The sequence below is a fragment of the Onthophagus taurus genome, chromosome 8 (genome assembly GCF_036711975.1).
Source record: "Onthophagus taurus isolate NC chromosome 8, IU_Otau_3.0, whole genome shotgun sequence".
NCBI classification, from domain to species: domain Eukaryota; kingdom Metazoa; phylum Arthropoda; class Insecta; order Coleoptera; family Scarabaeidae; genus Onthophagus; species Onthophagus taurus.
In genome coordinates, this window is record NC_091973.1 from 6,443,261 (window position 1) to 6,459,592 (window position 16,332).

The 16,332-nt window shown below is 32.4% G+C and overlaps 2 protein-coding genes across 3 annotated transcripts; both read right to left on the reverse strand.

The window, feature by feature from the left end:
- Window positions 1-117: 117 nt before the first annotated feature.
- LOC111425641 (tyrosine-protein kinase Dnt) lies at window positions 118-12,074 on the reverse strand. 2 transcript variants are annotated; one of them, XM_023059790.2, is made up of 5 exons: window positions 11,793-12,074; window positions 11,609-11,736; window positions 10,570-11,552; window positions 10,210-10,506; window positions 118-385 (listed from the first exon to the last, which is right to left on the reverse strand). In XM_023059790.2, the coding sequence occupies exons 1-5, from the start codon at window positions 11,893-11,895 to the stop codon at window positions 274-276; spliced, it is 1,623 nt and encodes a 540-aa protein (XP_022915558.2). In that variant the 5' UTR covers window positions 11,896-12,074; the 3' UTR covers window positions 118-273. The 2 variants fall into 2 exon arrangements, with proteins under 2 accessions (XP_022915558.2, XP_022915559.2); XM_023059791.2 differs by having other exon boundaries at window positions 11,612-11,736; window positions 11,793-12,043.
- A 2,606-nt stretch (window positions 12,075-14,680) lies between these two features.
- On the reverse strand, window positions 14,681-15,463 carry LOC111425645 (apolipoprotein D-like). Its single transcript, XM_023059798.2, has 3 exons — window positions 15,316-15,463; window positions 14,948-15,263; window positions 14,681-14,891 (listed from the first exon to the last, which is right to left on the reverse strand). Exons 1-3 carry the CDS (start codon window positions 15,415-15,417, stop codon window positions 14,752-14,754), a joined length of 558 nt encoding a protein of 185 aa, XP_022915566.2. The 5' UTR covers window positions 15,418-15,463; the 3' UTR covers window positions 14,681-14,751.
- Between the last annotated feature and the right edge of the window lie 869 nt (window positions 15,464-16,332).

Sequence of the window (16,332 nt, forward strand, 5' to 3'; positions counted from 1 at the left end):
AAACTAGTCAAGGTTATTGAAAACAAGACAACCTAACCCGGGGGCATTGGAATAATTATGTTATTTACATTAAAAGGATTTCCTGAGATCGAAGAAAGAGGAATTAAAAAAGACAAAGACAATTCGAATCAATTTTATATATACAAAATTCAGTCACTTCTATAAAAAAAATATCGCAAAATAAATAAAGCAAAACAGTCTTAAAACAAAGGAGACCTAATTTTGGCACAAAGGAACATATCAAAGAAAATATTAAAAATTTATATATGTATACTAAACATATCGAATTAATTGAGCGTAGAATTCTTGTAGGCAAACTTGTAATTGAGTAAACGTTGGTCTTTCCGACGGAGACATCGCCCAACAATATGCCATTACAGCAAACCTAAAAAAATTATACAATTTTAAAACATCACAATTTTTTATTTATTTATTTCAGTTCCACCATTCGTAGAGGTTTGAAATTTTGATAGCATGGAGGTTTTTTGTTAGTTCTACTGCAAAACTGTCGCTAGGACCAAGGTCTATTTTGTTTGCAAACAAATGCTCTTGCGTTGGCTTCAAACTTCTATATACAGTGTGTCCCCGTAAGGTATAATTGATGATAAATTTTTGAATTCAAATTCCATCTTTTGCAATTAAAGTCTGGATGTCATAAAACGAAATATAACCAAGTTTTACGTCAAATATCCTCAAGTACCAAAGTTAACGCAAGAAGTTTGTTAACCGTTGCAGGTAAAGTGGTCTTTCTGAGCAATGTACAGCAAAAGTTGATTAAGATAAAATGTTTGTTATGTTAAATTATAGCGATATACCGAATTTTATTAATTTAGCATATAAAAGAAAAAATGAGTTTTTTCTTGAAATTTTTTTTCTAATATTCCGTTTTACAATAAAAACAAATGATCTGAGTGAACTAACAATCATCATTTGATAGCTTAGCTTAGCCTATTGTCAAATATTAATTGATCATGTTTACATTACAACATAAAATATTTATAGTGAAGTGCTATGGATTGTGGAACATTTGTTACAATGCAATTTGAGGAAATATTTGGAATTTTAGTAGATAAAAAAACAATTAAGAGAGTTGTTAAAAAATTTTCGGAAACGGGCAATGTGGAAAATAAAAGGAAGGAAAAAAAGCTTTTAGATGAATATGATGCGGGGTCGATTGTTGCAGTAACGAACGCAATGGATGCAAAGGGTAGTTCAAGTCGGTATAGGTAAATCCCATTTACAAAGAATTTAAAATTTAGTTTAAAACAAAAAATTGAAACTGTTATTAGAGAAATTCCGTTGGACCATATTAGAAAAAGTTATAAACAATGTCGGAAAAGGGCTGAATTATGTGTTAGTGTTGGTGGTGATATCATTGAATAAGCGTTTATGTTAATTTAGTTTAGATCGAAAATGTTTTGTTTATCTTATGATTTAAAAATCTGCACATTTTGCTTTTATATGCTAAATTAATAAAATTCGGCATATCGCTATAATTTAAGATAGCAAACATTTTATCTTAATCAACGTTTGTTGTACATTGCTCAGAAAGACCACTTTACCTGTAACGGTTAACAAACTTCTTGCGTTAACTTTGGTACTTTGAGGACATTTGACGTAAAACTTGGTTATATTTCGTTTTATGACATCCAGACATTAATTGCAAAAAATGGAATTTGAATTCAAAAATTTATCGTAATTAGATGAAATTGGTTAGACTTTATCCAGTGGCGCGTATCCAAAGAGCATCCTAATTTCATATATAAAATTACAATCACAAATTAATTGTTAAACTAACTACCAATTGAAAAACTATTGCCGTAATAATTTTATAGATTGTAGAATGATTTTTTTTTCTATATCTTTGTCAAGTTTTAATAAGATTTTGAAGTATTAAACACAATAAATATAATCTTGTAATCTTTTAAATTAATCAGAGCACCTAGAAACAATATACATACTTGGTAAACGATACAAGTATGTACTATTTTGATTGCTAAGTTCTATTTCTAACTAAAAGTAGTGGTATACTAAATGTACAAATATATATAAATAAAAATGAAGAAAAACGAATCGAAAGAAAGAACGACTGTGAAGATTTATTGATTCGCAAATAGGATTCGTTATTTTAGTGTACGTCTTATTCTAGGGGCTAAAATAATATTCGGGAGTGTTCGGCGATGATCGGCCGATGGTCCGATCTGTGCACGTTCATTGTTTCAACTGGTTTCGACAAAGGTTGTTAGTAAACAAAGCGAGTGTTGCGTTGGCTTCAAGTTTTAATGTTTACAACTGCTTCTATATATACAATTTCTTTGCATATAAATGAGTGCTGTCATTATTCGAATTTTTCTCTTTTCGCTGACGACTGTAAAATTTTTGCTAGCATCAGGTCTGCTTCTGACTGTATTCGGTTGCAAGATGACATTGACAGATTAAAAAAAATTACTTATTTCTAAGTTCTGATAAGTGTTGTCAGATCATGTTCGGTAGAAAGAGATATAATGTTAACTTCAAGTATAAGCTAGGTCTACATTATCTTACTCAATCCTCTACAATTGACAACCTCTACAATGATTGTAAAATTTTTGCTAGCATCAGGTCTGCTTCTGACTGTATTCGGTTGCAAGATGACATTGACAGATTAAAAAAAAAATTACTTATTTCTAAATCCTGATAAGTGTTGTCAGATCACGTTCGGTAGAAAGAGATATAATGTTAACTTCAAGTATAAGCTAGGTCTACATTATCTTACTCAATCCTCTACAATTAAAGATCTTGGCGTAAGCGCCTAGGATTTATCATTAGGATTTCTCGTCCATTTACTAACGTCCGCTGCATTACTTCTTTATATATGCTAGCGGTTTAATTTCGCTTCAATAGTGTGGAGTCCTGCCTATAATACCTCATTGAGGGGAAAAATATATTACAAAAGCTGTTTTTGTACGATAAACGTTTTCGGAGATATTCGCAAAAAACGAATTTTTTTTATTAAATTTCAACACTATCTCGAAAATGGTGCATTTTAGAGGGTAAGTTGATAGAAACTTTTTTTCAAATTTTTGAACAAGCTATCACATCTTGGAGTCCTGCGCATATACAGTGTGTCCCCGGATAGATGAAACGCCTCTTATAAAAGGTAAAAAATTTTCGATATTAATTGTCATTTTTTGGGATTTAGCCCTGCTTGGTTAAAGACTAATTTTGAACATATTTTTAATTTTTAAAAAACAAGTGAGCCTTGACAATGAAAGAAAAACTTTTTTTGTGGCAGGTAAAGTACCGCTTTTCTTTACAGTACGTGAAAGTGTTACTAAAAAGTTTTGTTCAGAATGAAAAACTATGGCCATATGCAAATTTTCGGAATAATCGGCCTACTTTGATAAAAATCCATATCAAAAATTTTATTTCTAACAAAGACTGCCATGGAAAAACAAAATTGCAAAATCTGTGTGTAATTTAGTACACTTAATGTGTGTTTTGAATGCAATGTTAACATTAGAGGAAAAGTTTATGGAAAAATCGATAAATATGGTTATTGCGTTATTTAATAAAAAATTTCCAAATACTGGACGATTTGAAGGATTTCTTACAGCAGGAAGTGTTCACTATAAGAAAGCTCTAACTTGGTAAGATTACTCTTCAGATGATATCAAAAAGATTGTCATTTGTTGTATCAGAGTATCTTATACAGGCTGGGCAAAAATTGAATTGTCGTTTCTTCATATTCAATGGCAAGAAAGCTGAAGATTTTATATGGTATGCCCCATATTTTTTTAAACTACCAGAGAGAGAATTAAATTCTTTATCCAAACCTAATTTTTGATTTCATTGATTCATTTATTTGTTCTTGTATTTGTTATTTTTGCTAAATAAAACATAGTGATTAAAAGATTATCAATCAAAGTTAATTGTAAAAATAAATTAAATGAAAAACTATCAAAATAGCATTTCCCGGCAAATTCCCTTTCTGGTGGGCTAATAAAATATGGGGCTTGCCGTTTAAAATTTTCACTTTCTTGCCATTGAATGCGGAAAAAGGTAATTCACTTTTTGACCATCCTGTACAAGATACTGCGATGAGCAAATGACAATCTATTTGACAGCCTTTGAAGAGTAATCGTGCCAATTTGGAGCTTTTTTGAATGAACGTTTGCTGAGATATGGAGTTTTAATTTAAATTTAAAAATTTAAAATCAAAATAACTCGAAAACGAAAAGCGCTAGGTACCAATAACTTTTATCAAAATCAACTTATTTTTTCGCATATAATTAAAATATGCAATAAAAACTATAGCATTCCATTTAAAATAACGAAGTTGTGGTCTACTTCCGAGGGACCGGAAGTGGCCACCATGTTGAAAATACTTTACACTCCTACATAAATTAAATTTCAGAAATGTAGATGCAATGGAACAGAAATAAAACGGGTGTTGCTGACTTTTTGGAGGACACTGTAGAGACGCGGTAATTCAATTGTTGACCACCTGTATAAGATACTCTGATACAACAAATGACAATCTATTTGACAGCGTCTGAAGAGTAATTATACCAATTTAGAGCTTTTTATGTATCAAAGGCAATATATTTTTTAGGCACAATTAAAAATTCTAACATTCCATTTAAAAAAGCGGCACATGTTGCAAAAAGATGATGAAGATGGCAAATTTCATCCAGTATATTATTGGAGCCGAAAGACAACTGATGCTCAACGAAAATGTAAAGAAATATATTATAGAAAAACTGCGAAGGACAAAAACTGTTGGCAATACTTTCGAAAATGTATTATCAAATAATCAAAAACGCACAGGAGAACGGTCATTTTGGACTTAAAAAGACGAAGGAATTAATAACTCGCAAATATTATATACCAAATATAGACGAAAAAATCAGGAAGTATATTCAAAATTATATATCAGAACGTAAAGCTGGAAAACAAGAAGGAATGTTGAGACCAATTGATAAAGGAGAAGTTCCACTTCAGATTTATCATATTGATCATTTAGGACCAATGATAGTAACAGGTAAATGCTATAAATACCTGTTTCTAGTTACAGACGCCTTTTCCAAATTTGTATGGATCTATCCAACAAAAACCACAAACACAAAGAAGTGATAGAAAAACTAGAAATGCAAAAGAAAATATTTGGCAATCCTGAAACAATTGTGTCTGACCGAGGTACTGCGTTTACCTCAAACGAATTTGAAAACTATTGTAAAGATGAACAGGTAAGACATATGTTAATCAGGACCGGAGTGCCACGTGGAAATGGCCAAGTAGAAAGAATAAACAGAATTATAATACCATGCTTGTCGAAATTATGTGAGAATAAACCTAATAATTGGTATAAACATCTAAGAAGACTCCAAGAAACTATAAACAGCACATATCAAAAAAGTGTTAACACAACACCATTTGTAATACTTGTACCTGGCTCAGGGCCTGAAATATGTCTGTGAGCGGGATATGGGGATTGTTGATAATGATGTTGAACAGGTCTGGGTCCGGTTGTTATTCAATTCATATGCATGTTCTTTTGGCTGCATTTATAGGTCCCCTGCCTCGAATGTATGTGCTTTTCTTGATAATTTATGCTCCACACTATGCTGCTTACAGGGTATTACTGACTATTAATAAACATGCTGGATTTTAATAGCACATATACAGAGAGGTTTAATACGCTTTTAGAAGAGTTATCCCTTTCTCAGATGATAAATTCTCCTACCCGTGTCACCACAAACTCGAGTTCCTTGATTGACTGTTTGATCACTAACAACCCTGACGGTTGTATTAACCAGGCAAGCATACCGATGCATATGTCAGACCACAATCTTGTTCAATGTGACATTACTATTTCTGATTCAAGGCCCATTCCGAGTACCAAATTTTGTAGACCTATATCAAACATCGATGCCTATAGTCTGAAGGGTGATTTATCCCGGTTACCACTCTATGCAATCTATCATATAACTGATGTTAATCAGAAAGTACATTTTTTAAACACTCATTTTTTGGCACTTCTAGATTTTCATGCACCGGTTCGGTCACTCAGATTACATAGGCCATTTGCACCATGGTATAAAAGAACTAAATGAATAGCGCACTTCGACTACTACAAGTCCTTACGCAATTTAACGACTTCTGCAATACGACGAGAAAAGAAATCTTTCTTAAATAGTACATTTGTGACTAGTGATGTAAAGAGTAGTTGGCGGCTGTTATCCGAGTTGCAGATTGTCAACAGGTCCAAACCCACTGTTCCCGCACATTTAGATGATGTTGGAAATATTAATGATTTGTGAATTCATGATATTAATGATTATTTTGTGAATTCTGTTGGTTATGCTGATGTGGATGATGATTTGCTCACTTTTTATGGTACAAATATGCTTTACCCAAATTCCCATGAGATATTTTAGTTTGAACTCAATGACACCGCTTCGATCATTAAAATTTTAAATGGCATTAAATCAACATCTTCTGGTATAGACGAATTGAACATCACATTTATAAGAATGTGTCTCCCTGAAATATTACCCTACATTGTACATATTATAAATACCTGTCTTGAACAGTCTATTTTCCCGGAAGCCTGGAAGATTGTTTTGGTAATGCCGTTGCCTAAAAAACCAAATCCAGCAGGTTTGGCGGACCTGCGTCCAATTAGTATCCTGCCAGTTATCTCAAAAGTCCTTGAAAGGTGCATGGAGGTCCAATTGCGTAAATATATTAGTGATCATAACATCTTGCCCACCTCTCAGTCTGGTTTTCGACCTAACCATAGCTGTACAACGGCTCTATTAAAGGTAACAGACGATATTATTAGAGCTCGTGATGGCGGTCTATGTGGGATACTTGTACTTCTGGACTACAGTAAGGCCTTTGATAAGGTTAACCATTCAATGCTTTTAGCTCTTCTGCGCTATGTTGGTCTGTCCGACTCAGCGGTCTTGCTTTTGGAAAGTTTCCTATCCAATCGTGCTCAGATAGTAAAATTGAACAATCATCACTGCCTGTGAGAGTGGGAGTGCCACAGGGGTCTATTCTGGCTCCTTTATTGCTTTCCTTGTATACATCCCAGTTGCCTAAGTGCATTCAATATTCGTCGATACACATGTACGCAGATGATACCCAAATTTACATAACCTTTCCAAAGGAACACTCGCTTCTGCTTGCTCAAAAATAAATGCAGATCTGAACGCTATTTTAGATCGCTCGCACAAGATGGCACTAACTCTCAATGCCACTAAATCTAAGGTAGTCATCTTTGGTAACTTGGACTCTGATAATGTCGGTATATTTTTGGGTGGAGAGAGGCTGGCAGTGTACCCTGAGTCAAAAAATCTGGGTGTGCTTGTCGACAGCAATCTGCGATTCATTCTTAGATGCCTCTATCAACACCGACACATTTTAAATATAATTACAAAGAAACGTTTGTGCGAAACACTTGTTCTGTCAAATTTTGTGCATTGTGCTGCCATGTATGGTCCATGTTTAACTGGGTATGAACTTCATCGTATTCAAAGGGTTCAAAATAGCTGTCTTCGTTTTATGTATGGCGTTCGTAAGCGTGAAAATATTGGTCACACATTGGTTACTGCAAAATGGTTAAATATCAGAAACAAATTCAAACATCAGTTCTTGTGTCTTGTGCACAAGTTAATTACTACGGGGACTCCACCTTACTTATACAGGGTGTCTCACGTAACTGGTTCGTTAGAACTTTTTTAGGTTCCAGTATTCGTACAGTTTTGAAATTTTGGTAGTATGGGTTGTTCAGTCGGAACTTTCGATCTAAAATATTTTCAAGATGGCTGCCACTTCCGGTCTACCGGAAGTAGACCATAACTTCGTTATTTTAAACGGAATGCTATAGTTTTTATTGCACCTTTTAATTGTACGTAAAAAAATATTTTGACTTTCATAAAAGTTATTGGTACCTAGCGTTTTTCGTTTTCGAGTTATTTCGATTTTAAGGTTTTTTTGGTATATTTCACCATGCTCTTTAAAACCTTATATCCCAGCCAACGTTCATTCAAAAAAGCTCTAAATTGGCACGATTACTCTTCAGAGGCTCTCAAATAGATTGTCATATATTGTATCAGAGTATCTTATACAGGTTGGTCAAAAATTGAATTACCGTTTCTTCATATTCAATGGGGAGAAAGTCGAAAATTTTAAATGGAACGCCCCATATTTTATTAGCCTACACGAAAGGGAATTTAATTCTCTACAATTTATCTATAAACATTCCTATATTTATTTATTGTAGTTTCTCTCATATTCGTAAATTTATCAAAACATGCAGAAAATGCAGGAAACCGTTTGTATTTTTATTAGAAGGCCATGACATTTTGACAGTTTTTTGTTTAATTTATTTCTATTATTATTTGTACTATTAACTACGATTGATAATCTTTTAGTTTACTACCTTTTACTTACGAAAAATAACAAACAGAAGATCAAATAAATGAAACTATTAGAACAAAAAGTTAATGACAAAAATTAGATTTGAACAAAAACATAAACTTATAATATAAATTTGTTATTAAATTGAATTTGGAAATGCAAAAACTGTCAAAATTCCATAGCTTTCTAATAAAAAACCTGTATTTCGTGCATGTTTTAATAAATTTCGCAATATAAGGCAAATTACAATAAATAGGTATGGGAATGTTTATAGATAATTTGTAGAGAATTAAATTTTCTTTCTGATAGGCTAAAAAAATATGGGGCGTTCCATTTAAAATTTTCGAGTTTCTCGCCATTGAATATGGAGAAACAGTAATTCCATTTTTGACCATTCTGTATAAGATACTGCGATACAACAAATGACAATCTGTTTGACAACATCTGAAGAGTAATCGTGCCAAAGTAGGTCTTTTTTGAATGAACTTTGGCTGAGATATTAAGTTTTAAAGAGCATGTTGAAATTTACCAAAAAAAGTTTAAAACCAAAATAACTCGAAAATGAAAAACGCTAGGTACCAATAACATTTATCAAAGTCAACCTATTTTTTTACGTACAATTAAATAGTGTAATAAAAACTATAACATTCCATTTAAAATAGCGAATTCCGGTAGACCGGAAGTGGCGGCCATCTTGAAAATATTTTAGATCGAAAGTTCCGAATGAACAACCCATGCTACCAAAATTTCAAATCTCTACGAATAGTGGAACCTGAAAAAGTTCTAACGAACCAGTTACGTGAGACACCCTGTATAATAAAATCACCTATAGGACCGATGTTCATAACTTGAATCTTAGACACAAAAATACTATAGCCGTTCCTGCTCACAGGAAAGCTCTTTTTAGGCGCTCTTTTTCATATAATGTGGCCAAGGAGTATAATTCCTGTCCTCCTGAATTTAAAAATAAAAGTCTACCCGTTTTTAAAGTTAACTTGCGTAACACCGTGTTTCGGCTTCAGATGGGTCAACATAATCCTTATGCTGCCTCAGTGCTCTGACATTGGGTTGTTATCTATTTATTCTAATTTAATTGCGGAAAACAATTGAATATGTAATTATTAGTCGTTCTCAACTCTAGGTTGAGTTGAACAGATGGCTTCCATCGCGATGGATGCCAACCTGGACTCCGCCTATTGGCCGCAGATTGTAATTAGTTTCACATATAGAATGAATTTTTCTTTTATATTATTGTTTAACTTTTTTATGTTGGTTGTTGCGGTCAATAAAGTACTATTATTATTATTTGTCTTAATGTTTGGAATAACCATGAGAAGAAAAGAGGAAATCAGATTAAAGGAAATAATCCAACATGAATACCAAAAACAATTTACTGAAGATCGACAGAAGTTACGAGAACAAGCGAAAAAACAGATAGGAAAACTACAAGAAGAAAATGTAAAAAGTTACAACAAAAACGAAAACCGGCGAGCCAATATGAAGAAGGTAGCATAGTAACTATAAAAGCAGAATCGAAATTGTTGCCTAAATTTATGGGTCCATACCGCCATACTAAAGTGATAGGTTAGGATCGTTATGAATTAGAAGTTAGCGTGCAAATTGGTCCATTTCGGACGAAAATAAATATCACCAATAGATTCGACACGGAAAGAGAAATAAACTTTTTCCGCTGTTGCCAAAAAGACCGGAAGTGGAAAATATTTTAGATCGAAAGTTCTGAATGGACAACCCATGCTATCAAAATTTGTACGAATAGTGGACGCACCAGTTAAAACTTACAATTCATCTGGGCAATTAACCGGTTGTGCTAATCGGTACCCATCTTTTAAATACGCGGCAACTTCGAACGGATCGATTTCAACGTAAGGTTGTTGAGCTAACGTTGTTAATTCCCAAAGTAATACGCCGAATGACCAAACGTCGCTGCTCGACGAGAATTCTTTTTGCAAAAGAGACTCGATCGCCATCCATTTTATTGGGCGATTTTCGTTATCACCCAAACAATGATAATCTGATGGGAATAAATCTCTTGAAAGAGCGTTATCCGTTACTTTTATACGTAATTTATCATCCACCCTAAAAAAAATTAAAATTTTTCAAATATCGCAAATTTTATTAATTAATTTTTTAGCAACTTACACGCAATTCCTGGCTGCTAAATCTTTATGCCACAAATGTTTTTTATGTAAATATTGCATCCCTTGAATAACTTGTAACGCCATATCAACAACCTCTTGCGTGGTTAAAGTGTGAGCAACACCTTCAGAGTTTAATTTGCATTTTTGTAAAAAGACTTTTAAGTTTTTGTAAGAATGATATGGGTATAGTAAAAACGGCGCGGTTTGATCTTCGATGGAAACCCCCAAAATGGTTAAAATGTTTTTGTGATTCAAAGAGTACATAAACATGCCTTCTTGAAGGAGCAACGAAATTTGGATTTGCGATGCGTGATCGGTTACAGTCTTGACAAGAACCTCTTCTTGGCGTCCATTTTCGTCGGTGTAACTTCCTAAATAAACTCTGCCGAAAGTTCCTTCTAAAATAACTGAGTTTAATCCCACTCTGCATCTTTGTATTGTTAATTCTGAGATTCTTTCTTGCAGGTCTTTGGATCTCTCATCGATTAATGAATAACTAGGCATTCTTCTGAAACTGCCATAGGAACAAGTTGATGTTGGATTTCTTGTTGCTGATGTTAAGTAGGTCATATGAGGCTGCATGGAATTTCCCCTTGAAGATTTTTTTTTCTTCTCTTTCAAGTAATACCTCAAAACACAAATTGCTAGGAACCCTATTAAAATAATTGCTGATCCTACTGCCGTATAAAAAATATTAACTGAATTTGTAACCGGCTTTGAATCAATTGAAATATTACTGGATATTGGGGTCTCATTGCGTTTGCAATTTTTTTTTCTTTGAATTTTAATTGTTGTTATATTATTGGGCTGCAAAGTGATATTCATTGATATATCTATGTTAACTTGATCTGCAACAGTTCCTGTGCAAGGTACTGATAAAGTGAAGGTTTGTAAAGTTGTTGGAATTATTCCTGATTGTGTTATATTCAGTTTTGGAGTTATTGAATGTAGATTGGATGTGGTTATTCCAATGTTGTAGGGGAGCTAAATAAAAAAATTTTAATGTCAAAATAATGATGAGGTTATACTTTATTTATTACTGCTTTTCCATTTAGACTTTCCCAAGAAATGAGTAAATTATCGACGTTTAATGGAATATCCATAACATAAGCTAAGGCGTTATTATTAATTTGGCCATCTCTAATGTAGTATAATTCCACATCTAATCCTATAAAAAAAATTTTGTTTATTAATTATAAATTTGGTTAATTTATTTAGTTTTACCTAAAGTTTTTTGTACCTCCTGGGATGTTAGAAACAAATTTAAATACCCCAAACACTCGTGAATGATGAACGCGCACAACAAATACAGATATTTATGGACCATTGTGGCATTTTCCGGGGTTCACTCAACATCAGGTCGTTTCGGGCTTAGTTTTTCTAATAATAATCATTTTTGGTGTGGACACATCGCCAACATATTCTCAACAAACAATCACAAATACAGTCTACAAAGTAGGCTCTACACCCGACGTGTGTATAAAAAGCACGGTAAATAAAAAGGTTGTCTAGCGACACACGTTGAACTGATCTGGAGGGGGAAAGAAAAAGAAAAAGTAGTGATAGCTACTACTAATAGATGGAGCTAACCCTACCGATATAGAAGGTACTTAATCAACCGATTTTCAAAATTTGAACAAAGTATTATGAAACACCTCGTACTTAAAATCCTTATGGGAATACCCTACTTACATAATGTCGCTCGAATTTGCCTCGAATCTATAAATGCGTACAAATTAACAAGATATAAATAAAATTAAAAAAACCTAAAGAAAAAAGGTCTTCTAATAAAGAGGGGTTTCTATAAGGTTGATCTGATCATTCATTAATTCAATTTTTTGGTCATCTCTACGTGTGTCGATTTCGAATTGTTCGAATAAGTCGAGTTTATTACCTTTGTTACATATACCGTGTTAATTAATTATCGTAACCCACGTGACCTGGGTAATGTTGGCTGCATATCTCAATATGTATATTAATAACCAGATGTTGACAGATATATTTTTTTTATTATTAAAATATATCTAACTATATATATCGTTTTTAGGAACTTTCGTCGCGTTGCAATACCAATCTGTGATATTGGTTGCATATTTTGTCGGGTACGATAATTAATTAACACACTGTACGTGTATAAGGGTGGAATTTTTGAAGTCAATGTTTTGAAAATAGGTATTGACGCATCTAAGAGCAAAAGTGCAAGAGAGCAATATTGTTAACAATAAAATTTGCTACAACTTTTGTGCTGAAAGTTTTATTGTAACATGCTGCGCTTCCTAAAGATTACCTTTAATAACTTGAAAAAGCAACAAATTCATAAAATTTTCATATTTTCGTATCTATCTCGATATTGATGTATTTAAGAGCAAAAGTGCAAGAGAGCAATATTGTTAACAATAAAATTTGCTACAAGTCTTGTTCTAAAAGTTTTTTTATAGCAAGCTCCGATTCCCAAGTGTTACCTTTAATAACTTGAAACAGCAACAAATTCACAAAATTTTCATATTTTCGTATCTATCTCGATATTGACTTATATAAGAGCAAAAGTGCAAGAAAGCAATATTGTTAACAATAAAATTTGCAACAATTTTTGTTATGAAAGTTTTCTTGTAGCAAGCTCCGATTCCCAAGTGTTACCTTTAATCACTTGAAAAAGCAACAAATTCAAAAATTTTCATATTTTCGTATCTATCTCGATATTGACGTATCTAAGAGCAAAAGTGCAAGAGAGCAATATTGTTAACAATAAAATTTGCAACAATTTTTGTTATAAAAGTTTTCTTATAGCATGCTCCGATTCCCAAGTATTACCGTTAATCACTTGAAAGAGCAACAAATTCATAAAATTTTCATATTTTCCTATTTATCTCGATATTGACGTATCTAAGAGCAAAAGTGCAAGAGAGCAATATTGTTAACAATAAAATTTGCAACCATTTTTGTTATAAAAGATTTTTTATAGCATGCTCCGATTCCCAAGTATTACCTTTAATAAAAAGAGCAACAAATTCATAAAATTTTCATGTTTTCGTATCTACCTCGATATTGACATATCTAAGAGCAAAAGTGCAAGAGAGCAATATTGTTAACAATAAAATTTGCAACAATTTTTGTTATAAAAGTTTTCTTGTAGCAAGCTCCGATTCCCAAGTATTACCTTTAATAAAAAGAGCAACAAATTTATAAAATTTTCATATTTTCGTATCTACCTCGATATTGACGTATCTAAGAGCAAAAGTGCAAGAGAGCAATATTGTTAACAATAAAATTTGCAACAATTTTTGTTATAAAGGTTTCTTATAACAAGCTCCGATTCCCAAGTGTTACCTTTAATAAAAAGAGCAACAAATTCATAAAATTTTCATATTTTCGTATCTACCTCGATATTGACGTATCTAAGAGCAAAAGTGCAAGAGAGCAATATTGTTAACAATAAAATTTGCTACAACTTTTGTTATAAAAGATTTCTTATAGCAAGCTCCGATTCCCAAGTGTTACCTTTAATAAAAAGAGCAACAAATTCATCAAATTTTCATATTTTCGTATCTATCTCGATATTGACGTATCTAAGAGCAAAAGTGCAAGAGAGCAATATTGTTAACAATAAAATTTGCAACAATTTTTGTTATAAAAGTTTTCTTATAGCAAGCTCCGATTCCCAAATGTTACCTATAATCACTTGAAAGAGCAACAAATTCATAAAATTTTCATATTTTCGTATCTCCCTCGATATTGACGTATTTAAGAGCAAAAGTGCAAAAGAGCAATATTGTTAACAATAAAATTTGCAACAATTTTTGTTATAAAAGATTTTTTATAACATGCTCCGATTCCCAAGTGTTACCTTTAATCACTTGAAAGAGCAACAAATTCATAAAATTACAAAAAGAGCAAAAGTGCAAGAGAGCAATTTCTTAATAATAAAATTTTGTATTTAAACCGATTTTTTACCGTTGATTCTACCGATATTTGGTCGACATAGGTTGGCAACGCTGATTAAGTTGGCAATATCAACCAGTGTGAAGTACAACATGTAAGATGTACTGATATTAGTTTTGTTCAATAAAGTAGTAGTGAAAATCCTGACTTTTATTGACAGAACACAACAGAGCTGTGTAGAAAAATTAATTTTATTTAAATAAAGAAACAATAAATATGTTATTTACAATAAATAAAAGAAAAATTATTTTTTTCCCGGACAATTTTTTTGATCCGTTCGTATAAAATAAGCCCTACTTATAGAGTTTCTATCTAAAATAGAGTAAGCTTTCTCCATGGATGATAACGCCGGTTTTTTGGATCTGGTCAAAATCCAGGCGTTTCCTTAAAAGAAATCTCGATTAATAATATTTTATTAAATTATTTTTAATTTTTTTTACTTAAACTAAATATCCCAAGTTTATTGCAGGACCAAATCACGGAATAAGTGTCATAATCAGTATCTAAAATCCAATACGGCGATTGTAAGTTGAGCGGAAGTTGTGGAAAGGTGATCGTTAACTTTGGATCATCAGATCTACCGTTCATATTCGCTTTTCCTTCGATTGTTGATCGTATACCGGTTAATGCGCTGGTTTGTTGATTAATTATACTTATCGACCCATCTTTACTAGGGACATAATCAGCTGTAACGCATTTTCCACCGAATTCAAATACCGCAAAATATCTTTCAGCTTCATACCATTTACCCATATACTAATAATTTATTAATTAAAATTTTTTAAGTTTAATTCAATATCGTTCTTACCCTATTAACATCTAATCTGTCCATTGTTTCTATTTCTGGACAAGGACCTAAAAAAGGCACTTGACCCGCTACTCCAACCAACAAGAATATTAAACTTATCATAATGTTCGTTTAGCTCGAGACCACGCAAGCGATTGCTTGCAAAACCTGATGATGCTACTCAACCGTCTATAGTGGGTCATAACATAACGGTTTTTGGATTATAGCGATGATATTTACTTACTTTTTCAATTTAAAGATGGAACGGTATTTAAAAACGGTAATATAATAACTTAATTGAATACAGAATTAGGGGAAGGAAGAATTTGTTGAATAATTGGGTGGCTCTCAACACTTTTCATTATTATTAGTTCTAAGTCGCTCTAATCCTATCGCATTTAGAAGCTCAATTAATTTCAATAACTCCCAACGGTCAAGCACATTTCAGTTGAATCGGTTAATGGAGAAATTTAATTATATCACTTTTCAAACTGATCTCGAATAGTAATTTTGCAGCTTTTCGCAAAATTTTCATGCTCATATTCCAAGAACTGGATTTTATACGAATTTTAGCAAAATCGATTATTTCAAAAATTTATTTCTCAAGAACTAAAAGCGATTTTTCAAAACGGCTTTTTGCATTAAAAAGATGATACTTTAATTAATAATTGGTGATATTTCCACAAGGTTCCTTCAAGAAATTAATTTTATAGCGAATTTTGAAAATTATCGCAACATCGCAAATTTTATCAAAACTTCAAATAATGTTTGTTCAAAAATTAAAAGTTATTTTTCAAAACGGGTTGGTTCATTGGAAAGAGGACACTTTTATTAACACTTTGGGAAATTTTCATACTCATATTCCAAGAAGTGGATTTTATACGAATTTTGAAAATTTAATCGGCGAAAATAGCAAAATCGATTATTTCAAAAATTTATTTCTCAAGAACTAAAAGCGATTTTTCAAAACGGCTTGTTGCATTAAGAAGAGGATACTTTAATTAATAAGTGGTGATATTTCTCCAAGAATCCTTCAAG